The sequence below is a fragment of the Amia ocellicauda genome, chromosome 17 (genome assembly GCF_036373705.1).
Source record: "Amia ocellicauda isolate fAmiCal2 chromosome 17, fAmiCal2.hap1, whole genome shotgun sequence".
Taxonomy (NCBI): Eukaryota; Metazoa; Chordata; class Actinopteri; order Amiiformes; family Amiidae; genus Amia; species Amia ocellicauda.
The window spans coordinates 19,202,715-19,221,144 of NC_089866.1; the positions used below are offsets into that span (position 1 = coordinate 19,202,715).

General features: G+C 43.8%; 3 protein-coding genes across 3 annotated transcripts; 1 reads left to right on the forward strand and 2 right to left on the reverse strand.

The window, feature by feature from the left end:
- Positions 1-379: 379 nt before the first annotated feature.
- mvk (mevalonate kinase) lies at positions 380-9,413 on the reverse strand. Its single transcript, XM_066689134.1, has 11 exons — positions 9,172-9,413; positions 8,827-8,914; positions 8,347-8,494; positions 7,514-7,661; positions 6,712-6,867; positions 5,881-5,984; positions 5,606-5,651; positions 4,950-5,040; positions 4,051-4,167; positions 3,712-3,865; positions 380-1,595 (listed from the first exon to the last, which is right to left on the reverse strand). The coding sequence occupies exons 2-11, from the start codon at positions 8,902-8,904 to the stop codon at positions 1,444-1,446; spliced, it is 1,194 nt and encodes a 397-aa protein (XP_066545231.1). The 5' UTR covers positions 8,905-8,914; positions 9,172-9,413; the 3' UTR covers positions 380-1,443.
- A 220-nt stretch (positions 9,414-9,633) lies between these two features.
- On the forward strand, positions 9,634-12,307 carry mmab (metabolism of cobalamin associated B). The gene is made up of 9 exons (XM_066689135.1): positions 9,634-9,825; positions 9,913-9,983; positions 10,069-10,162; positions 10,406-10,463; positions 10,850-10,922; positions 11,227-11,324; positions 11,490-11,554; positions 11,730-11,789; positions 11,933-12,307. Exons 1-9 carry the CDS (start codon positions 9,713-9,715, stop codon positions 12,021-12,023), a joined length of 723 nt encoding a protein of 240 aa, XP_066545232.1. The 5' UTR covers positions 9,634-9,712; the 3' UTR covers positions 12,024-12,307.
- Positions 12,286-18,197, reverse strand: aldh3b4 (aldehyde dehydrogenase 3 family, member B4). The gene is made up of 10 exons (XM_066689133.1): positions 18,055-18,197; positions 17,081-17,270; positions 16,761-16,871; positions 16,161-16,281; positions 15,778-15,863; positions 15,297-15,378; positions 14,615-15,004; positions 14,309-14,475; positions 14,112-14,211; positions 12,286-14,008 (listed from the first exon to the last, which is right to left on the reverse strand). Exons 1-10 carry the CDS (start codon positions 18,108-18,110, stop codon positions 13,809-13,811), a joined length of 1,503 nt encoding a protein of 500 aa, XP_066545230.1. The 5' UTR covers positions 18,111-18,197; the 3' UTR covers positions 12,286-13,808.
- Between the last annotated feature and the right edge of the window lie 233 nt (positions 18,198-18,430).

Here is an 18,430-nt window from a genome sequence, read left to right on the forward strand (position 1 = left end):
TGTAATGAACTGAAACTACCTCTGGAAGGGGGCCAGCCCATCTCCGCTCCCGTTCCACGGATTAAGAATCATTTTCAGCGTTTAATCATTTCAGCAGCCTGTGACAAAAGTCCTTTAGAAAATAAATAAATCTTATCCCTCCTTGTTTTTTTTTTTCCCTTCATGTTTAATTCTGTCTTTGTTTTGCTCTAGGTTAGTCTCTTACAGAAAGCAAACACTGACTTCAGTGTCTGGAACTTTTTACCCTTTGTTTACCAGTGTAGGATTTAAGGATGTTCAGAATTAATAATTTCCTAAAAACAACAATTAATAAATAAATAAATAAATAAAAAATGTATAAGTAGACATAATGATGAGAAGACAGGCATGGTAGACATAATTTAAAGTAAATATAATGGTAATTTAATGCGAGTTAGAATGTTGATTGTGCAGTAATTATAATTACAGCACACAAGCCCAACACATCAAGGATTACACTCAGTTGAACAGGTTAAAATGCATTGTAATAAATAAATAAATAAATACCCAATTACGGAATGATAAAGAAATGAATATATGGCAGCAGGTAGATTTCTGTTATCTCAATGATATCCAGACTGGTGTGAAGTTGAGAGAGGTATCACTGCCGCCTACTGGAGAGTAAAGTCAGTTGCATGTAATTTGAAAGACGATGTCAACCACTTTTGTCCTTACAGTGAACTTCCAACGCACGAGGACAACGGGATTTAGCATCATCTGTCACTGTGCCATTTCTTTTCGGATCTAATGGTTATCAAGATGCTTACACATAAACATCTGAAATGGAAAATAAATATCAGCATTAATTCTTCATTTGTTTGAATTTCTCTTGTTATTTATTGCTGTGTCACAGCTGACTGCTAATCTCCCAGAATCCCACAGGAAATTACAGTCTGTCTGTCCCAGTTCAGTCAACAGGAGAAGACACACCGGCGAGCAGACTTTCAAAAAAGGTGGAAATTAAACATTTACGACATCGACTTGAGCGAATGACACGTACTGATTTTCAGTTTGCTGATCTAAGAGCATGAGATAAGTTGCGTGCCTCTCTCATAGTTTCCTTTCCTTTGCATACCTCTATCTTTTTAAGTCTCTGCAGTTCTGATTTAGATAAATACAAGGCATTCACTTGGCCTGCCAACAAAAGATATTGTTCTTTCCCCTGTTGTGTGGTCGGCCTGTGACTTAAGCACTCTTTGGCAAACCAAGAGAAGCGGTGCAGAATAAGGACAGTTCACGCGAAAGCCTCTGTCATCCAATTCCCAATCACAAACCAGTGGAGTTCTCAGTCATATCCACTTGACAGTAGATTAACCGCACTCGGGACTGGGGCACATGTCAAAATGAAGGGTACTGGCAGCAGGGAGCAAAAACAAAGCCTGTCAATGGTCAAATCCAACAAAAGCCGTTGTATGGACAGTCTCTTCAGTAACTGTTTAAGATCTGTAAGACTCCATCCTTCAGGGAGGAGGGCGAATGCAGGAGCACACCTGGAGCTCCAATGCTGGTTTCCCAACAGTCATAGCCACAGTCCTGCAGTTCCTCTACTGATTTCTGTACTACTGAGCAGTCAGTGTCTGGAAAATAAAGGAGGGGATGGGGAGGGGAGAAAGAAAAAGAAAAAATAAATAAAAAAAGAATTATGATCAGGGTGCCAAGGTCAACAGGGTGAAGACTCTGGACACTTGACCTTTTCATTAGACCTACACACCCCGCCACCTCCCCCACAATTACCCAAGTCTGTAGGAAATGAGATAGTGCTGATGGCAGATGGGTTTCTCTGTAGGGGATTCCCCTTCATATGTAAATAACTGAAGAGGACATCAGAAACATGTCTAATACCCTGGAAGACCCTGGCCCACAGTTTGAGAGGTATTTAGTCCTGAAGAAAGCTCTTTGGGCAAAACCTCTATGAATTCCTCGTTAGCATACCAAAGACAGCAGCATTAACGTCTAACAGCCTTGTTTTATACTGTTTTCCACCACTCCAAAGAATCAGACAATAAAATGCCTTGATGTGAGAAATCAACCAAAGAAATGGCCACTGCAAATAGCCTTAAAATAATACAATTTCAAAAAACAACTTGTGAAAGCTTGGTTTTGAATGGGTTCAAATAGCTCCCAGCATTTGTGGAAATGTTTACCTTAGACATTACGTTACACAACACACAAAATCGCACTCTCTCTTCACAATAATTTTTAAGAGCACATCCCGCTCCGTGGGGACAGTGAAAGCGGCACAAGGCCTGGTACTTGAGAAGCATTAGTCCCCATTACCCAGACATTACATTGGCAAACTCGTGGTGGAGCACAAGGGAACCTGGGTAAGAACAATATAATGTGAAACAAGGGGGCTGGGAGGGAGTAAATCACTCTAATAGGCTACAGAGGGCACGCAGCGGGGTGTACAGTAATGGGCGCAGAGTAAGTGGTTGGTAAAGAATCTCACATTAGTCTGTGAATAAAAGCCCCAAACACTTTGGAAATGACTGCCTTAATCAGCAGAGCAATTTTCCGTAATAACTGTGGAAAAATAACCCTGCTGTGTCAGTCTAATGAGGGAAAAGGGGACTGAGGAGCTGCACAAAAAGCCGAGGTGCCAGTCCTGAATGGGCGGCGGAGGTGACAGGATTGCTGCCACGACGCTGGTTTTCAAAGTGAAGGAAAGCGTGCCCGTGTTCTGCCACGCCATGACAGAAAACCCCCCGTGTTCATCGATGTCAGGGAATTGGCACTGCCTTTCCAAACCCAGCCTAACCAGTTTCAATGGCTCATCACTAATGCCCAAAAGCGAACACTCGAAGACGTAATTCATCCACAATAATGCCGCCCTACTGTCTGTGCCAGATGCTCGCCTATCCGTTTTCTGATGCGCAAGTCGTTTTTTTATTATTTTTATTACTAAAGCCCATATGCACTTCTCCAAATAACCTTATGGCTGGATCGCGAGCAGCTAAATGTAAAAAGGCGATCATTCATTGGACATGTCCTGCCCGATGTTAGAAGTAATATTCAATGACCTCTCACTCATGTGGAAGGTCAGAGAATTATGCTCTCAGGCAATCTGTTTTTGAGAAGCGTTCACCTTATTAAAAGAGCAAATCCTTTTAGGCTGACTACAGGCATTCTGCTTTTAAAGCAAGCAGCGGAAAACAAAATCATTGGACAAGCATGTACGCAGGTATGCATCGAGTCGACAGCGAAGAATGCAGTGGGTTTCAGGTGAAATGTATCCAACGCTCAGCGGGTTATGGGAATGCACAGCAGGAGCGCTTAATGCGGCGGGGTCTGGAATAGTTTACTGTCTGAGTGGAGGGAACTACTTAAATCATTCAGATGAAGAGGCGCAAAAGGGATGTCCTTCATCTTAACAGTTTTTAAGTCCATGAAGACCAATTCCCAGACTTCATTATCTGCAAGATGTTAAAACACGTTGAATCAAACATGAACGCCGAAAAGTTTAATGGAACTCGGCGGCGTCTTCAAATCGTAAAGAGAATGAATATGAGAAAACCACTTTGAAGCCCACGCTTACATTTCTCTCTCTATTAGTACGGCTTCAGCTTTTATTTTTCTGCCTTTTCGTTCCCTTTCTTTCCAATAGAGAGTAAACCATTGTGATAGCGCTGCATTATGCTTTGAGGACACAATCAATGACCTATCTGCTCATGAAGGCTAATGATTCAGCATTACCTGGTCGGAGGAGAGTGATGGCACAGCCTCCTCCCCCAGCCCCGGTCAGCTTGCTGTGGAGGCCGTGTGCCAGGGTGGCCTGGCACAGCGCGTCCAGGGAGGGATGCCCTACACCGATCACGTTCAGATGGTGCTGGTTAATGTCAATCAGCTCCTAGGACAGGACAATGAAATGCATGCTGTTAGAACAGTGGAGCAGGAACTGGTGGGAGATTAAACAAATATATATTCATGGCACTGAAACATTCACAGTAGGATTAACACCAAGTGAACACTGCTAAAACCCCATGCAATCATAAGGGGTCAAGCAAAAATGAATTCTGAGACTTTGAATCTTACTTCTAACACAGTGTAGTGCTCAGGCGTGGCTTCACTGGCCATTTTAATTAGATTTCGCTCACAGGTACAGGAAATGGCATCTATTGATTCCAGCACTGGCTTCATTATGGCAGGAAACTGAGGAAGGAAAAGGCAAAAAGAATAAAGCATTAGCCTGAAAAGGTATGTTATTGCCAGTATAACAACACTAAAGCAAGCTTGTCTAACCTGTCTTTGGGCTTTCCATGAGTTGCATTTAAATATTAAGAAATAACTAGATACATAAGTTATTTGTTATTCTGTAGGTAAAGGGGATCTGCTGAAGACTGTTTTATAATATCAATATTAAAGGCAAAAAGATGTATCTCAGCTTTCACAGAGTGGCATGTGATTTACAATGATACAGTATAGACTGAAACTCTGGAATCCAAAAAGCCCAAGAAAAATGAGGAGTTCAAAGGAAACGGAAGAAAGAAAAAGTCAAAGCAACATTTAATGTCCCGTGTGGCGGAAAACTACTCAAATTGGACAAGAACCCACAGCAGACACCACAACTAACGCACACGAATCAAAGGCTGCCATTGTCAAGCACAAATGGGTGACCACCAGCAAAAGAAAAAAGAAAAGAAAAGAAAAAGGCTTTGAAATCCCCTCACCCCCACTTTAAGTCCCCTGCTCTGTTAACCTGCAGTAGTATTTGACTGCAGCCTCCTGTGCTGGCTCTTTGAGCGACACAGACACCTGCTAAAGTTGTCAAGGCAACGGCAGATAAGGGCGCTTGCGAGATGCAGGCACTCAAAATGTTCATGTTTTATGAAGCTAGTCGACATTAGGCCCCCAGGATATCTCTTAAACTCAAAGCAGCAGCTATTACCATAATTACAGGCTGGATAATAACATGGCAGAAACAGGATATATACCTTGTCAATTTTGTCCCTCACTCCAGCAACCAGCACCTTTGTACTGCGGGGAATTTTGGTGTTCGTCAGCAGAATTCGCAACACTGGAACACTGCAAAATCGAATCAAGTAAACTCAAAGCATGTGTAAATAAATAATAATAATAATAATAAACATGATATTGCTTTCCATGCAAGCGTTATGGGGATTTATTGCACAGCTGCAGGGCTTCTGTGTGCTTCTATCCAAACAGTGCGAGAAACGCTGTTACGAACACCAAGAAGAATTTGTCACTTGAATTGGTTCGGACGAACTGCGCATAAATTCTCACCCGTGCGTTTTCCTCCTTCAGAAATCAAATATTTATTAGAGACGCATGAAAGAGTTTTATATTTACAAGATAAGACTAGATTTCAGAGAATTGGCCGACATTGCTTTTAACCTTTTAAGTAACTGGGGGCATATTATAAGGACATTTTTAATAGCTTGTGATTATTCAGAAAATCCACCGCTTCCATTTCGGACATACCATACATTTACACAGACATAGACTACAGTGAACACATTTTGCATGATCAGCCCTTCTAGCTTTGCAGAAACTGGAACTCCATTTGAGTGTACCTCAAGCCACACAAAGTACACAACTATATAATCAATTAGATATATTGGATTATTACCTTCTCAATGGCTTGATCTTCCCTGCATGGTATCGCAATACGCCACCTACAACAATGAGGGAATGTACAGGGAATTTGCAAAGATACCACACGTAAATTATTTAAATTTCCATCGAGACAAAAGAAAATTCCAGAAGCAAAAACATAATCTTTACATACATTTGTTTCCTAGCAGGACACTCCCATGAAAGGACCCCCCACCCCAAGACCCCAGAGATATGACTGTTATATTGCCCAATATCTGTCATGTGCTGGGAGTATCTGGGAGGTCTTACCCCAAGTTCCCACCGCATTGTCTACTCCGGATGGATTCCCATGAATTATCTTCTCTCCCTGAAACGCCCATTTATTAATCAGCTCCAGTTCCTCTTCTTCCCACCTATATTAACACACAAGTATGAATTCATCAGGGGTTTCCAAACCTAGTCCTTGAGAGCCCCACTCCAGGAGAATTGTTAGGTCATGCTGACATCATCAATCAACTACTTACCTTCGAGTCTGATTGGTTCAGCATCCATTCTGGCACAATTGAGAGATAATTTGGAATGAAGGGTTCAATTAATTAAATGAGTGATTTTATTTAATTGATTATTAACCTGTTCCCAGTCAATTAGGAAGAACTAACTATATTGGGGCCACTATTCTAGACCAGTGCTTTACATAAATTAAGAACTAGGAAAACACAAATAAATGTAAAAATCTTAAAATATCAGTTGTTATGGTTTACGGGTATCATAAAATGATCGATTTCCAAAAGGTGTAGCAGGCAGATGCTTGAATTACACAATGATGCACTGCATCCATCACTGCACGTAAGTGTCATCAATTCAGGCTTATTTCAATCTAATTTAATAACATCCGCCAAAAAATAAATGAAATAAGATCCCGCCACGCTGGAATGCAATATTCTTTGTGGGGGCACGGTATTCATTTAAACTTCTGTTCTGGTAACGCTTTAAAGTTTCAGGCATGTCAAAATGCGAGCTGACAGCTGTGGTGCTTGGCTTTATGGAAATTTCATTGTGATTTTAAACAGTTCAGCAGACTCTCCACAACATATTGCAGGTCACGATGGCAGGGGCGGTGCAGGTAGAGACTGAGATTACCTGGCTGTGTGCCCCGTGCCAAACGAGGGGCAGGTCACAGCTCCCCGGGCAGAGAGCAAGGCCGCAGAGAGGCAGACAGAGTAGGCAGCACTAGAGCCCAGGCCAGCACCGGTGGGCAGCTCTGACCACACGGACATGGTCACACTGGGAAGGGCCCTGCAACAAAACACAAGACAACACAGTTCACAACCCAGGAGAGCCAGAACACGCATGTATAACCTCTTCATGCCTGTTGTGTGATTGCAGTGGACAGCGCCAAAGAATTGTTGGAGGCAGGCGGGCTTAGCGGGACTGGATTATCCCATCTTGCAGAAAGTTGGGAGTGGAATAAATCAAAAGACTATCCTGCCATGTCAACAGCAATCTATTTTTATTTTTTATTTTCTTTAAACAGACAATTTTGTACACATCTGTTCCCTGGAGAAGAATACCTGCGCTTGTTATCTGCCAGTGTGGCTCGGCGGGAGGGTCTCATTACGCCTACCTGTCAATGTGGATCTTTCACTTAAGCGAGCAGTCCCTCTGTCAACCTCCATTAGGCTCCCACCGACTCTCTGACTTAAACACATGCGAGTGTCTGCCAGACTCTAACCCGATTAAACTCATCTCACACAATTCAGGAACAAACACACGTGCAAACGTGTTTACATGACCTACATTAAACTCATTGTTTTTCTCCTGCTTGGCTCAGATTTTCAGCCGATGTAACAAAAGTCTAAACAGAACTGGCTCCCAATTCACTAATATTGACGGTCTCTCGCTTTTCCAAAGGTCTTTTAGGAATCTTTGATGAATTCAGTACCTGGAACTAGAGAACACAGACAGGTAGACGTAGAGGAAGGCGAGGACAGCCAGGTTGCGAGTGTCGGTGGACTGGTCTGCCAGACCAGCAAAGTCTCGCAACTTCTGGATAAACTCAGGGTCTGGCTCACTGGTGCTCTTCAGATCACCTTAGGGACAGGAGGAAATAAGAAACATAGATGGACGGAGAGGCAAATGCGCACATACATAACTAATGAATATTATTCTCTTTGAAAACAAAAGTATTAGCTCATATTAACTTTACTGTGACTTGGTAAATAACACACAACCCAGTTTACGATAATCAGCAGTTATGTATGTACAGTAATCTCAAATTTTATCAGTCACAGTCAAACTAATCAACTGTATGTATACTGTTACTTTCACTTGCAGTGATGAGAGTCAAAAGTCACAGTTAGAAGTCATTGCTCTTGAGCTGAACAAGGTTTCACCAGTGTGTTACTACAACTGCTACCGGGAATCCACTGCTTTTCTGTGGGTAGATCAACGCTTTCATTGTTTTCTCTCACATTCTGACTGCTCTTGTGTTTCCTTTGTGCGACGTGGTATTCAATATCACAAAAAACAGGATTAAAGAGGCGCTGAATGAGTCCCCACTCCACTGAGACGGCCGACACCCTACCTCTCCTTCTCCATGTATATTCACAGCCTGCATTACAAGTCACACATGCAATATGCCAACTTCTTCCACATAAATGTGTATATGTTGATTCATGTGTATATTCCATATAGTTTTAGAGCAGCTAGCTGTAAGAATTTGTGCATGCAAATAGCCTATAGGAAAGGAAAATAGTACGCTGACAGGTTGCCCACCTGTGCCATCAGGGATCAGGGCCTGCAGAGAGGAGACGTCCCAGCTGAGGAAGGTGTAGATGTTGGGGAGGTTGATAGTTACTTTCCCAGCAGAGTTGGGCTGGAGGTGCAGGTACGTCCGCAGGTTCAAACTGACAGCCAGTGCCACCTGAAAATAAGTCACTGGCTAATTGGGATGATGTTCAATATTTCAAGCAGGAATGGCAAGACATCAGAATCCGCCAGCTTTGGTTTTAGCAACTCATTCAATAATGCCTAACTCTGTCAAACACTAGAGTGCATACTAAAACAAGAATGTGAATAAAATGGTGATTATAAACATGAATGGCACTGTTTACTGTGCCAAACAGATTTCCATCTTGGACTCGGATTTCCACTTACATGCAAGTTATCCTTTAGAAATCAATCTTAATAAATATAATATAAATATATCTATAAATAGTCCACTTCTCCTCCAGACTGAAGTCAAATCAGACTTACTTTTCCGTGCACCACAGCATGCTCTCCGTGGAGAATAGCTTTCCCAGGGGCCGACACTATGTACTCTTCCTGAAGCATTGCAGATGATCTGTGGGAAAAATCGCCATGAAAAAGGGAACAGGAAGCATTTCTATACAGACAGTCTATTCACAGACACTGAAGCGGGTATTAATGCACCTCTTCCCCTATTACACGCGTAACGCACCTGATCTACTGAGCTTACACTGCCACTGTCTGGTCCACGATTAAGAAACAAATAATAGCACCTTAATTTAATAGCTAACATCGCACTTTTCATAAGTCACATAAACGTCATCATATAAATCATGAATTCAGCAAACCTACCGGATCCAAACAAACCCCTGACTTCGTCGGTACTCCGGCTGCACAGAAAAGATGCCCCTCTAATTTGCACACCCTGCAATTGCAATGTGGGACAGGGCATAGATAGGGTTATCCAATTGAAATGTTAGGACGTCCTCCAGTCTTAAACATTTGTCAAATCTGTTAATGTTGTTTTTTGGGAGTTTGTTTTGGCCGTAGATATCACTTCAAACCGGGACCTAAAGTATTGACATCAGGGTAAAGCGTCAAACACATCGAACGTGAGCATGGCCTTGGAGCAGCCAATCATGTGCCGAGGTGGGATGTACAGAACCGATTGTGTCCAATCATGTGCCGAGGTGGGATGTACAGAACCGATTGTGTCCAATCATGTGCCGAGGTGGGATGTACAGACCCGACTCTGTCCAATCAGCATCCAGAGCTCATGCTGGTGCCATTGGCCGTGTGATGACACCACGGAAACGCCTTCTCTGAATACGGATGAGGCGGAAGGTCAAAATGCTTCTTTAAAACAGTGTAGTGTGTTTTCTTATTTAACAAAATGTCGTCATTCATTGTAAACAAGCTCCCTCTCGGTCGTGTTCTCAGCACATCGGGGAAGTATTTCGGCATATCGTGGACACGGGCATTGTGTGAGAGTGTGAAGGAGGGAGGGTGAGATGCGTTTAGTGTAACACGACAAAGTGGCTGATTGATACATTATTACCGATCACATCCTTAACTGTTTCCTCTGTGTTGCAGTTCTAGACCATCTGGCAAATGTGGACGAGTCGACCATGTTCCTAAGATTTACACGAAAACGGGCGATAAAGGTTAGTTATTGGTATATTGATGCTGCACCTTTGGGCATTGCAACTGTAACTAATTAACTGCTCTGTATTTATCTGCTCCATACAGGGTTTTCCAGTACTTTCACGGGGGAGAGGAGACCGAAGGAGGACCAGGTGTTTGATGCTCTGGGAACAACAGACGAGCTGTCTTCAGCCATTGGGTAATTCCCACATCACAGAAAGTACCGTTTAGGTCCAGTTTGAAGTGCTCAGATGACTACCTACATCATCTGAGCACTGTCCAACAACAGGGCCATGTCACCAAGAGCATTAGTACTCGGAGTGGTGATCCTAATCAGTGAAAAAGCTGACATTTCCAGCGCTGAACCCATGTTCTTGCTGTTAAGCGAACCGAAACAATCAAATCCTAGCCAGATCTGATCCTGTCTTTTCCCTTTTTGCAGTTTGGCCCGGGAGTTCTGCTTGGATCAGGGCCATTCTTTCATCGAGGAGCTTGACACGGTCTGGATTTAGATCCTAAGGTTTTAATGTGAGGCTATTATTCAGATTTGGACTGCTGAACCCTATCCAGACTACTTAAGGGAGGCAGAACAGTCCAAATGCTAGACTGGCATTAATGACTGGTATATGCATCATCACAGCAGGCCTTGCTATAGTTGAAATAAGTTTTCATGTGACCATGCAACAAATGCAGTCTCCTTCAGGTCTCCTTATAAATGCCCCAGTCTTCCTACATTAATAAAACAATTTTAAGCAAGTTCCGTTAAATTACTACCGTTTAACCCCTCATGTAATATTGAAGAATAAAATGAGCGTCACAGACATTAAGGTGAAATTGCAAAACATCCTCCACAAGGTTGTAATACTGATCATTATCTTATCCACAGATCCAGTGTGTGTTGCAAGATGTGGGGTCAAACATCGCCACCCCCTTGTCATCAGCCAGAGACAGCCACATAAGTATGCTCTAGCACTTTTAAGTCATCTACTAAAACAATGGTTTAAAATCTTACAAAGAGAGCTGGTATCTGTCGTTTGTGTTTCAAATACCTGAAAAACACTGGCAGGGTAGGAGAAATAAACCCAGATGATTATCCTCATATGGATAAGACAAAAATGTAATGGACCATGAATCCCTGCTGAAAAAGAAAGTGAGATTTGACTGGAACAGACCCAGTTAAACGCGTTTCCCATGGCTTTGCGTTTGGGGTGTCAGTTACAGGATCCTTGGAGAATGGCCCCTTAATTGTGCGCTTTTCCCCAGAAAGGACGAGCTTTGGTGCCGAGCCAGTCTCTGAGCTGGAGCGCTGGATTGATGCGTACACAGAGGAACTGCCAGCCCTGACCAGTTTCATCCTGCCTGTTCGTAATCTTTTACTACATCTCTTTGGTGCTGGATTATTAAAAATGTTTTTCACTAAGGACATGTGATCAGCACGATAATAATGTTGATGTGGAACAGTTTGTGAGGCTTGGCTATGTACTCAGTGCATAGCTGACCAGTGGCCGTGTCTGTTTGCCCTGCAGTCGGGTGGGAAGAGCAGTGCTACCCTCCACCTGGCGAGAGCGGTGTGTCGCAGAGCAGAGCGCAGGTCAGTCTGCACAGCCCAGAAAACTATCCCACTCCAACCCATGTCCCTGCTGTAATTTCACTCACTGCACCATACCTTTAGATATTGTATATACAGGGAAGTTAAATCTTTTTAACATTTCAGAGGATGAACTTAAGTCAGAGTTTGTTTTCATTGTTATTTTCCCCTCTCCTAGTGTGGCCAGTATTGTAAGAGCAGGTGAAGCAGATGCCAACGTGGCAAAATACCTGAACAGGTACATCTCTCACCACAGCAAGATTCTTTGTTCCACAGTTGTCTAACTATTCTTTTGAGTGGTAATTTGAGCAACCGTCATTCAGATGTCTTTTTTTACAGACATTTCTTTGCTGACATCACTGCTTTTGAATTTCCACACAGGCTCAGTGACTACCTGTTCACCTTGGCCAGGTATGTTGCCATGAAGGAGGGGAACCAGGAGAGGATTTACAGGAGACCGACAGAGAAGTGAGAGGAGCACCCCCCGAAGAAAAAGAAACCAGTGCTGGTTTTTCATTTTTCATCAGGTTGCTTTTGTTCTTGAACCTGCAGTATAGCAGGATGTGATAGGAGCCCCTGCTGCTGAGAAGAGAATGGCAGGAATGACATTACTTATACAAGATGTTAAAAAAAAAAAATCATGTGATTGTATTTGCTGACATTGCATCTGAACTGTAGATGTAGATTACTTCTGTAAACCCCATGCAATGCTACTGAAAGCAAACCAAACTCCGTTAAAGTATCTGCATTATTTTATTGGTGTATTATTTTATACATTTTTCAAAAGTTCATTATAAAGATTAACAAAAAGTCAAAATACAAATCTATACAAAACACATAAACAGACTAATAAATACATTGACTATCGCAAGACTGAACACTTGACAAAGCACAGCGAACAACCACCACAGGCCACAGCCAGGTAAAACGGACAGAAATTAAACATTTTAGACCTCAGGCTATTGGTGATTTATTAGTCAAATCATTGACAACTGGGGTATTTTGGGTATAATTTAGTAATGACTTACATCCAATGATTTAATTGCAGTGGGAGAGTTATTTCCAGGGCTTTCATCTGCATATGTTTTAGGAAGGGTTGTCACCAAAGTATATAGGATTTTAGTCAGTTGTACATGGAGGCATTCACTTTCATCCATCACATTCATGTAGCTCCGTTTCTGTGCAAATCTTTTCCCCCTTATTTTAACTGTTGCACACATGCTTGATTATCCCTAGGTGCTGGTGTTATACATTTCACGTTGCAAATAAACTATATAGGCTTAACCTCAATCTCACACACTTTAAACTGTGAATACATTCCTGCAACATTTGTGCTACTTTATATGGTGCCACTCTTATACATGAGGTATGCATTAAGATTCAGTTAGTTACAGAATGAGCTTCTCAACGGGTTAGAAAAACTGCAGCTATAGTTTGGAGATCTATTGGGTATGCGTTACAGAGAGAGTTGCAGATCATTTTTCATCATGCTTTTCAGCAGCCTTAATTAGTAACCAGAGCAATCAAACCATTAAAAATAAATAAAATCACACCTTAAGATTATTACTGGATGCCTTATTGCAACAATCCCATTAGAACCCCCAGAGAGCTGGCGACAGCATTTAATGAAAGATCTATACTGCATTATTCCCTCCAAACTGTTTCAACCCAAAGACGTCTTTCACAAGAAATAGCCCGTTAATCCCAACCGGCTGGCCTCAGACTTCAACTCCAACTGACCGACTAGCTCCAGAGCTCTGCCGCTTTCACAAAGCAGGGCTCTGATCATTTACAAGTTTACATAGGTAAACTATTCTTCTTTGTAGTATGCCTAGGTTAAAACATTCAAACAACTCCCACAGACTTTATACAGAACTTTCACTTCTTCTATATAAAAGATATTATAACAGGTTATGGTTACTTTTAAAACTATGAAATTCCAGTTCAGAAAACATGGGACACAGTTTCATACCCAAGAAAGTTACATGCATACAAAACAAAAAACAAAAAAAATCAACGCCAGCTGTCTGGCAAAGGTGATGAAACATGTGATCCCAGGTTATCATGCATACAAGAGGTGGATATTAAGCCCTGTTCAACAGAAAGATTTCTAGGGTGTCACAAGTACACCCTCAGCCTGTAGTTCAATCCTGGCATGTGCATGTCTAAGTGCTTGGTCTAATATTCCTACATGTGGTACTTCACCAATAAGACCACGTCGCGTTAAAAGTCCATCTGGAAGGGCAGGCTTGGACCCTCACAGGATCTGGCACCAGCCCTGCCCCTTCCGGGACATCGAGCTGGCCCACGTCATGAGGGAGAGGCTGCGGTCCTCATAGGGGGGGTAGCGCAGGTAGGTGATGCACTCGATCCGTGTGCTGCGCAGGACGCACGACTTCTTGTTAGAGAACGTTTCGAAGCTGTAGCGCCCGTGGTAGGAGCCCATCCCACTGGAGCCTGTCAAGCCAGCAGAGACTGGTTAGAGCGACTCGGCGATAATGGGGCAGGAGGCAGCCCGTTTTAACTCCTACGAGTTTCGGCATTTGCCTCCATTTCTTACCTACTCCTCCGAAAGGCAGCGTGACCATCATGCTTTGCAGCGTGCTATCATTGGAGCAGAAGCTGCCACTGGAGGTGCAGGTCATCATCTGGGAAATTACCTATAATGACCCAGGAAGGATGTGTATGGTTACATTCCTAACTCGGCAGGATGACCCGATAGCTGCTTCAAGCACTGTACCATTGCTGGTTCTGTACCTTGCTGTTGCTGGAATAGACATACAGACACAGAGGCTTCGGTTTCTGGTTAATGAAGGCAAGGGCCTCATCTGCGCTGTCCACCGTCATCACGGGCAGAATGGGGCCAAGGATCTCCTGCTGCATGGCGGGGTCCGTCTCCAGCACGTCGATCAGCACTGTGGGGGCTTCACAACAACACACGGTACTAGGCAACGGGCCTCTAACTGCAACCCACATAACCGTCTTTTTCCAACTAGGTCCCTAACCACCCTTATTCTGCATATGTAAATCCACCCCATCAGGTTTAACCCACAACTCACTTACCAATGTATCTCTCGGCCTCGTTGACCTGGCCCCCCACGGCCACCTTCCCGGAGCTCTGCAGGAGGTCTCGGACGAGGGCAAAATGCTCCGCGTTGACCAGGCGTCCGTAGCTGCTGGACTGGCGGGGCTCCGGGCCGTAGAACTGCAGCAGGCAGGAGCTCAGGGCCTGGACCAGTCGCTCCCTCACCTCCGTGTGGCACAGCACATAGTCCGGGGCCGCCATGCTCTGCCCCGAGTTCAGGAAGCGCGCCCAGGCGATGCGGCGAGCTGCGATGCCCATGTCGCAGTCCCGGTCCACGTAGCACGGGTTCTTCCCTCCCAGGACTAGAGTGACCGGCGTTAGGGTGCGAGCCGCTGCCTGCATCACCTTCCTGCCGTCCGCACTGCTTCCTGGGAATACAAGGACAGACAGGAGGGCCTCACGAGACTGGAGCTAAAGTTCAGGAGATGCACGTACATCTGCATTTTCCCTCCAGTACATCAATGTAAATGCTTTTTATAATCATGATTTTTCACACAGTAATATATATAGCTCTGAAAAAAAAGAGACCACTTAACATTGATTTCTGAATTTGGAGTGGTCTCTTAATTTTTTTTCCCCCAGAGCTGTATATATTGCCCAGAGAATCAATATTTGGATAGGAATAAATCAAATGCGTATTATAATGACAGGAAAATAAACCTGTAAAGAAGATGTGATCAAATTCGAGGTCCACAATCTCAGTGAGGTCACCAGGCCCTCCATGGATCACATGGTAGCATTCCTGAGAGAGAGCAGCAACATAAGGATGGGAGGAGATGGGGGGGGGGGGGGGGGGGGGGTTGAAGAGAAACCTCCTCTTCTGATTCTCTGCATGTTCAAGCAATCATGCCCTACTGTACAAAACACACCATAGTATTAGAGATATTCCAAATACAGAAACCCTTCCCCTGCTTTCCAAATACAACTTACAAAAGCACACATATTTGAAGTCTGCAAACCCCTGCTCAGGTCCTCTGTACAGCATCCACTGAACCACAGGAAGCAGTGGAAGAGAAAGCAGTTGACTATAAACGTAAAGTCAATGCAACTCCATTTTAGCTCTTATTTAAACTCATTATTCGGACAGCCCTCAGCCCTTGTAATAGGTGATGGACTCTCAGCTGAAGACTCAGGGCCTCACATTGTCCAGGTAGGATGGGAGGAGTCTGTGCAGAAGCTCGGCAGTGTGAGAGCAGATCTCGGAGGGATTGGTGATCACACAGTTGCCTAAGGGGGAGAGAAGAAAAAGAAAATTATATATACATCTCACAGGACTATCCACGATCAAAGACCTTTCAACTCAGTCTCATCTCCTATCTGCCTGCTAGCCTAAGTAAAGGAGACATGCTTCCTTTAATGCAGGACTAACGGGAGTGATTTTCAACTTCTGCTCCATCAAATCAAAGCTGTACCTTTCTTTTTGTTAGTTTTGTTGGCTTTCCTCGAATATCAAATGCTCCGAGTGAAAGTAAAATGTAGAACACACTGTCACACCCAGGCCAGCGCTGGAGATATAAAGTATACCTGCAGCGATGGCACCAATTAGAGGGACAAGGCAGAGCTGGACCGGGCTGTTCCAGGCCCCCACAATGAGCACCACCCCCAGGGGCTCCCTCACCACGAAGCAGTCATCCAGAGAGGTGGTCTAAGAGACAACACAGGCCGGTGTCACAATCCACACACTGGAGCTCTGCTCTTTCAGCAGACAACATAGCTTTATAGTTTGTTTTTTCCTTGTTTTCCAGTGGAAGGAGCAGTTGCGAAAGCAGTTTATCCCCTTCACCCACAGTGCAATTCTGTAGTCATTAAACCCTACAGAATGAGGTCAGTTAGGCTCACAACACAGAACACCCAAAAGCCTCAATAATCCTCCCATGTCTACACTGGACAATGTACTGCTTTATAGCCGAGACCGTTACACAAGAGCTGGAGACATTTTTTTAACCGGCCAACATCAAGAAACCAAGTGTTTTCCACATAAATCCATTTCGGCAACACAAACCTGACTTAATTATATAAAATCACTAGAAAACCTGCTTACAATACTCAATCTCAATACTTGCTTCAGAAACATTTATATTGCATGAAGGACTTCTGCAACTCTGCCCTCGACAACTGCTTTACCAGGTTTCGTTCCACAGGTTCGGGCTCCATCCACTTCTTCAGGTTGTTGATGGCGTAAATGGCCTCGTTCTTCACCGGCATCAGCTCGGAGTACACGGTCTCAAACCGGGGCTGGCGACATCATGCGGCACACAGGAGTGGAGAGAGGCACGTAAACATGTGTATCATTAACGAAGATGGAGGATCGATACAGAAATGCAGATGTTTCAAATACCAATGACTGGAAAGCCCCTTGCAGGTATCTTTTCCTCCAGTGAAAGGGAGGGAAACAATGCCTCTTTATGCCTTTCCAATCACGGACTTGTGTAGGCCACACACACCTTCTGCAGGTCTCTAGACAAAGCGTCCACAAACTCGCCCTCGTGATCCTCCAGCATGTGCATCAGGCCCTCCAGCTGGCTGAGGCGGAAAGTCTCCTGGCTGGGCCTCTTTGCCAGGAACGCTGCCCTGGCTCTCTTCAGGAGCTCTGAGCACAGGGCCGGGCATGACTTCACATCGCTGGATTTGGTTCTGGGAAAAAGTTCAATATGGAAAAAGACCAGCTTCACAAACAATCAATCTTCACCTTAGGTTTGTTATTAAAAAAAATATAATCCACTACTTGTAGGAGTTGAATATAACCACTTGGGTGGATTGGAAAATGTGAAAACACCAGCCAAGAAATTAAGCTTCTTTCCCACACTTTAGGGAGTGTGCTGGATACTAAGAAGCAAGAATACTGATTATGTTCTGCAAAGTCTTTATTTAAAATATTCTGTAGCTCTATAATTGCATCCACTGCATTTCTCTTTGCTAGTTTTATTTCTCTCTCAGTTATTAAAAGAGAGCATTATTGATAGAGGAACAGCTTTCTTTCATTAAAATCCGGTGGAATTCATTGCTGCTTAAGGCTCGATACCTTGAAAGGATTTCCCTCGCCGTGTTACTGCACTTTCTTGTGGGATGCGAACTTGATCTAACGTCTGCATGCATTGGATTCAAATAACGGCAGTAGGACACGGCGCTCAAATGGCAAGGTGAAGAGCGTGTGCATTTAAAATGTGTGAAGATCAATACGATATTTCACAGATGCAAAACCAAACGTGTTAGACGGGTAGGTGGATAGTCACCATATTGATTACACGCAAGGAACAATGAAAGCCACATAACAACCACCCTCTTCATTGCACTCATCGGTTTGCTACCTCGCATTCACTCGCACTGGAAAGCGCTACCCACGCAAACTAGTAACCTGCGACTGCGTCAGTATATACATGCAAGTAATTAATTCATTAATTGAGATAAGCACACATACCTCCTTAATGACTTGAACCATCGCGACGGAGAAGGACTAGGCGGTGAATTCAACATGCTTCAACAATGACTACACGTATGTGCTTCACTGATCAGCAGAGCCGGAATGAACTGCGCGTCCCGAGCGCTCCGGAGTATATTAGGATTTGGGGATACCCAAGAGCATGCGCACTACCGTCAGTGACCATAACCCCGCCAGGTGGGCCGGTCAAACACCCCGGCCCAGGTGCCTTCTTAATCATTCCTGAATTTAAAAGACCATTTAAAAGTTGTGAATGCGTAATATGAATCTACTGAGGTAATTTAGCTTTTTTATTTATATATTTGTATATATAATGTGGATTACGCACTTTTATGGCTGAATTAACCCTCGGTTT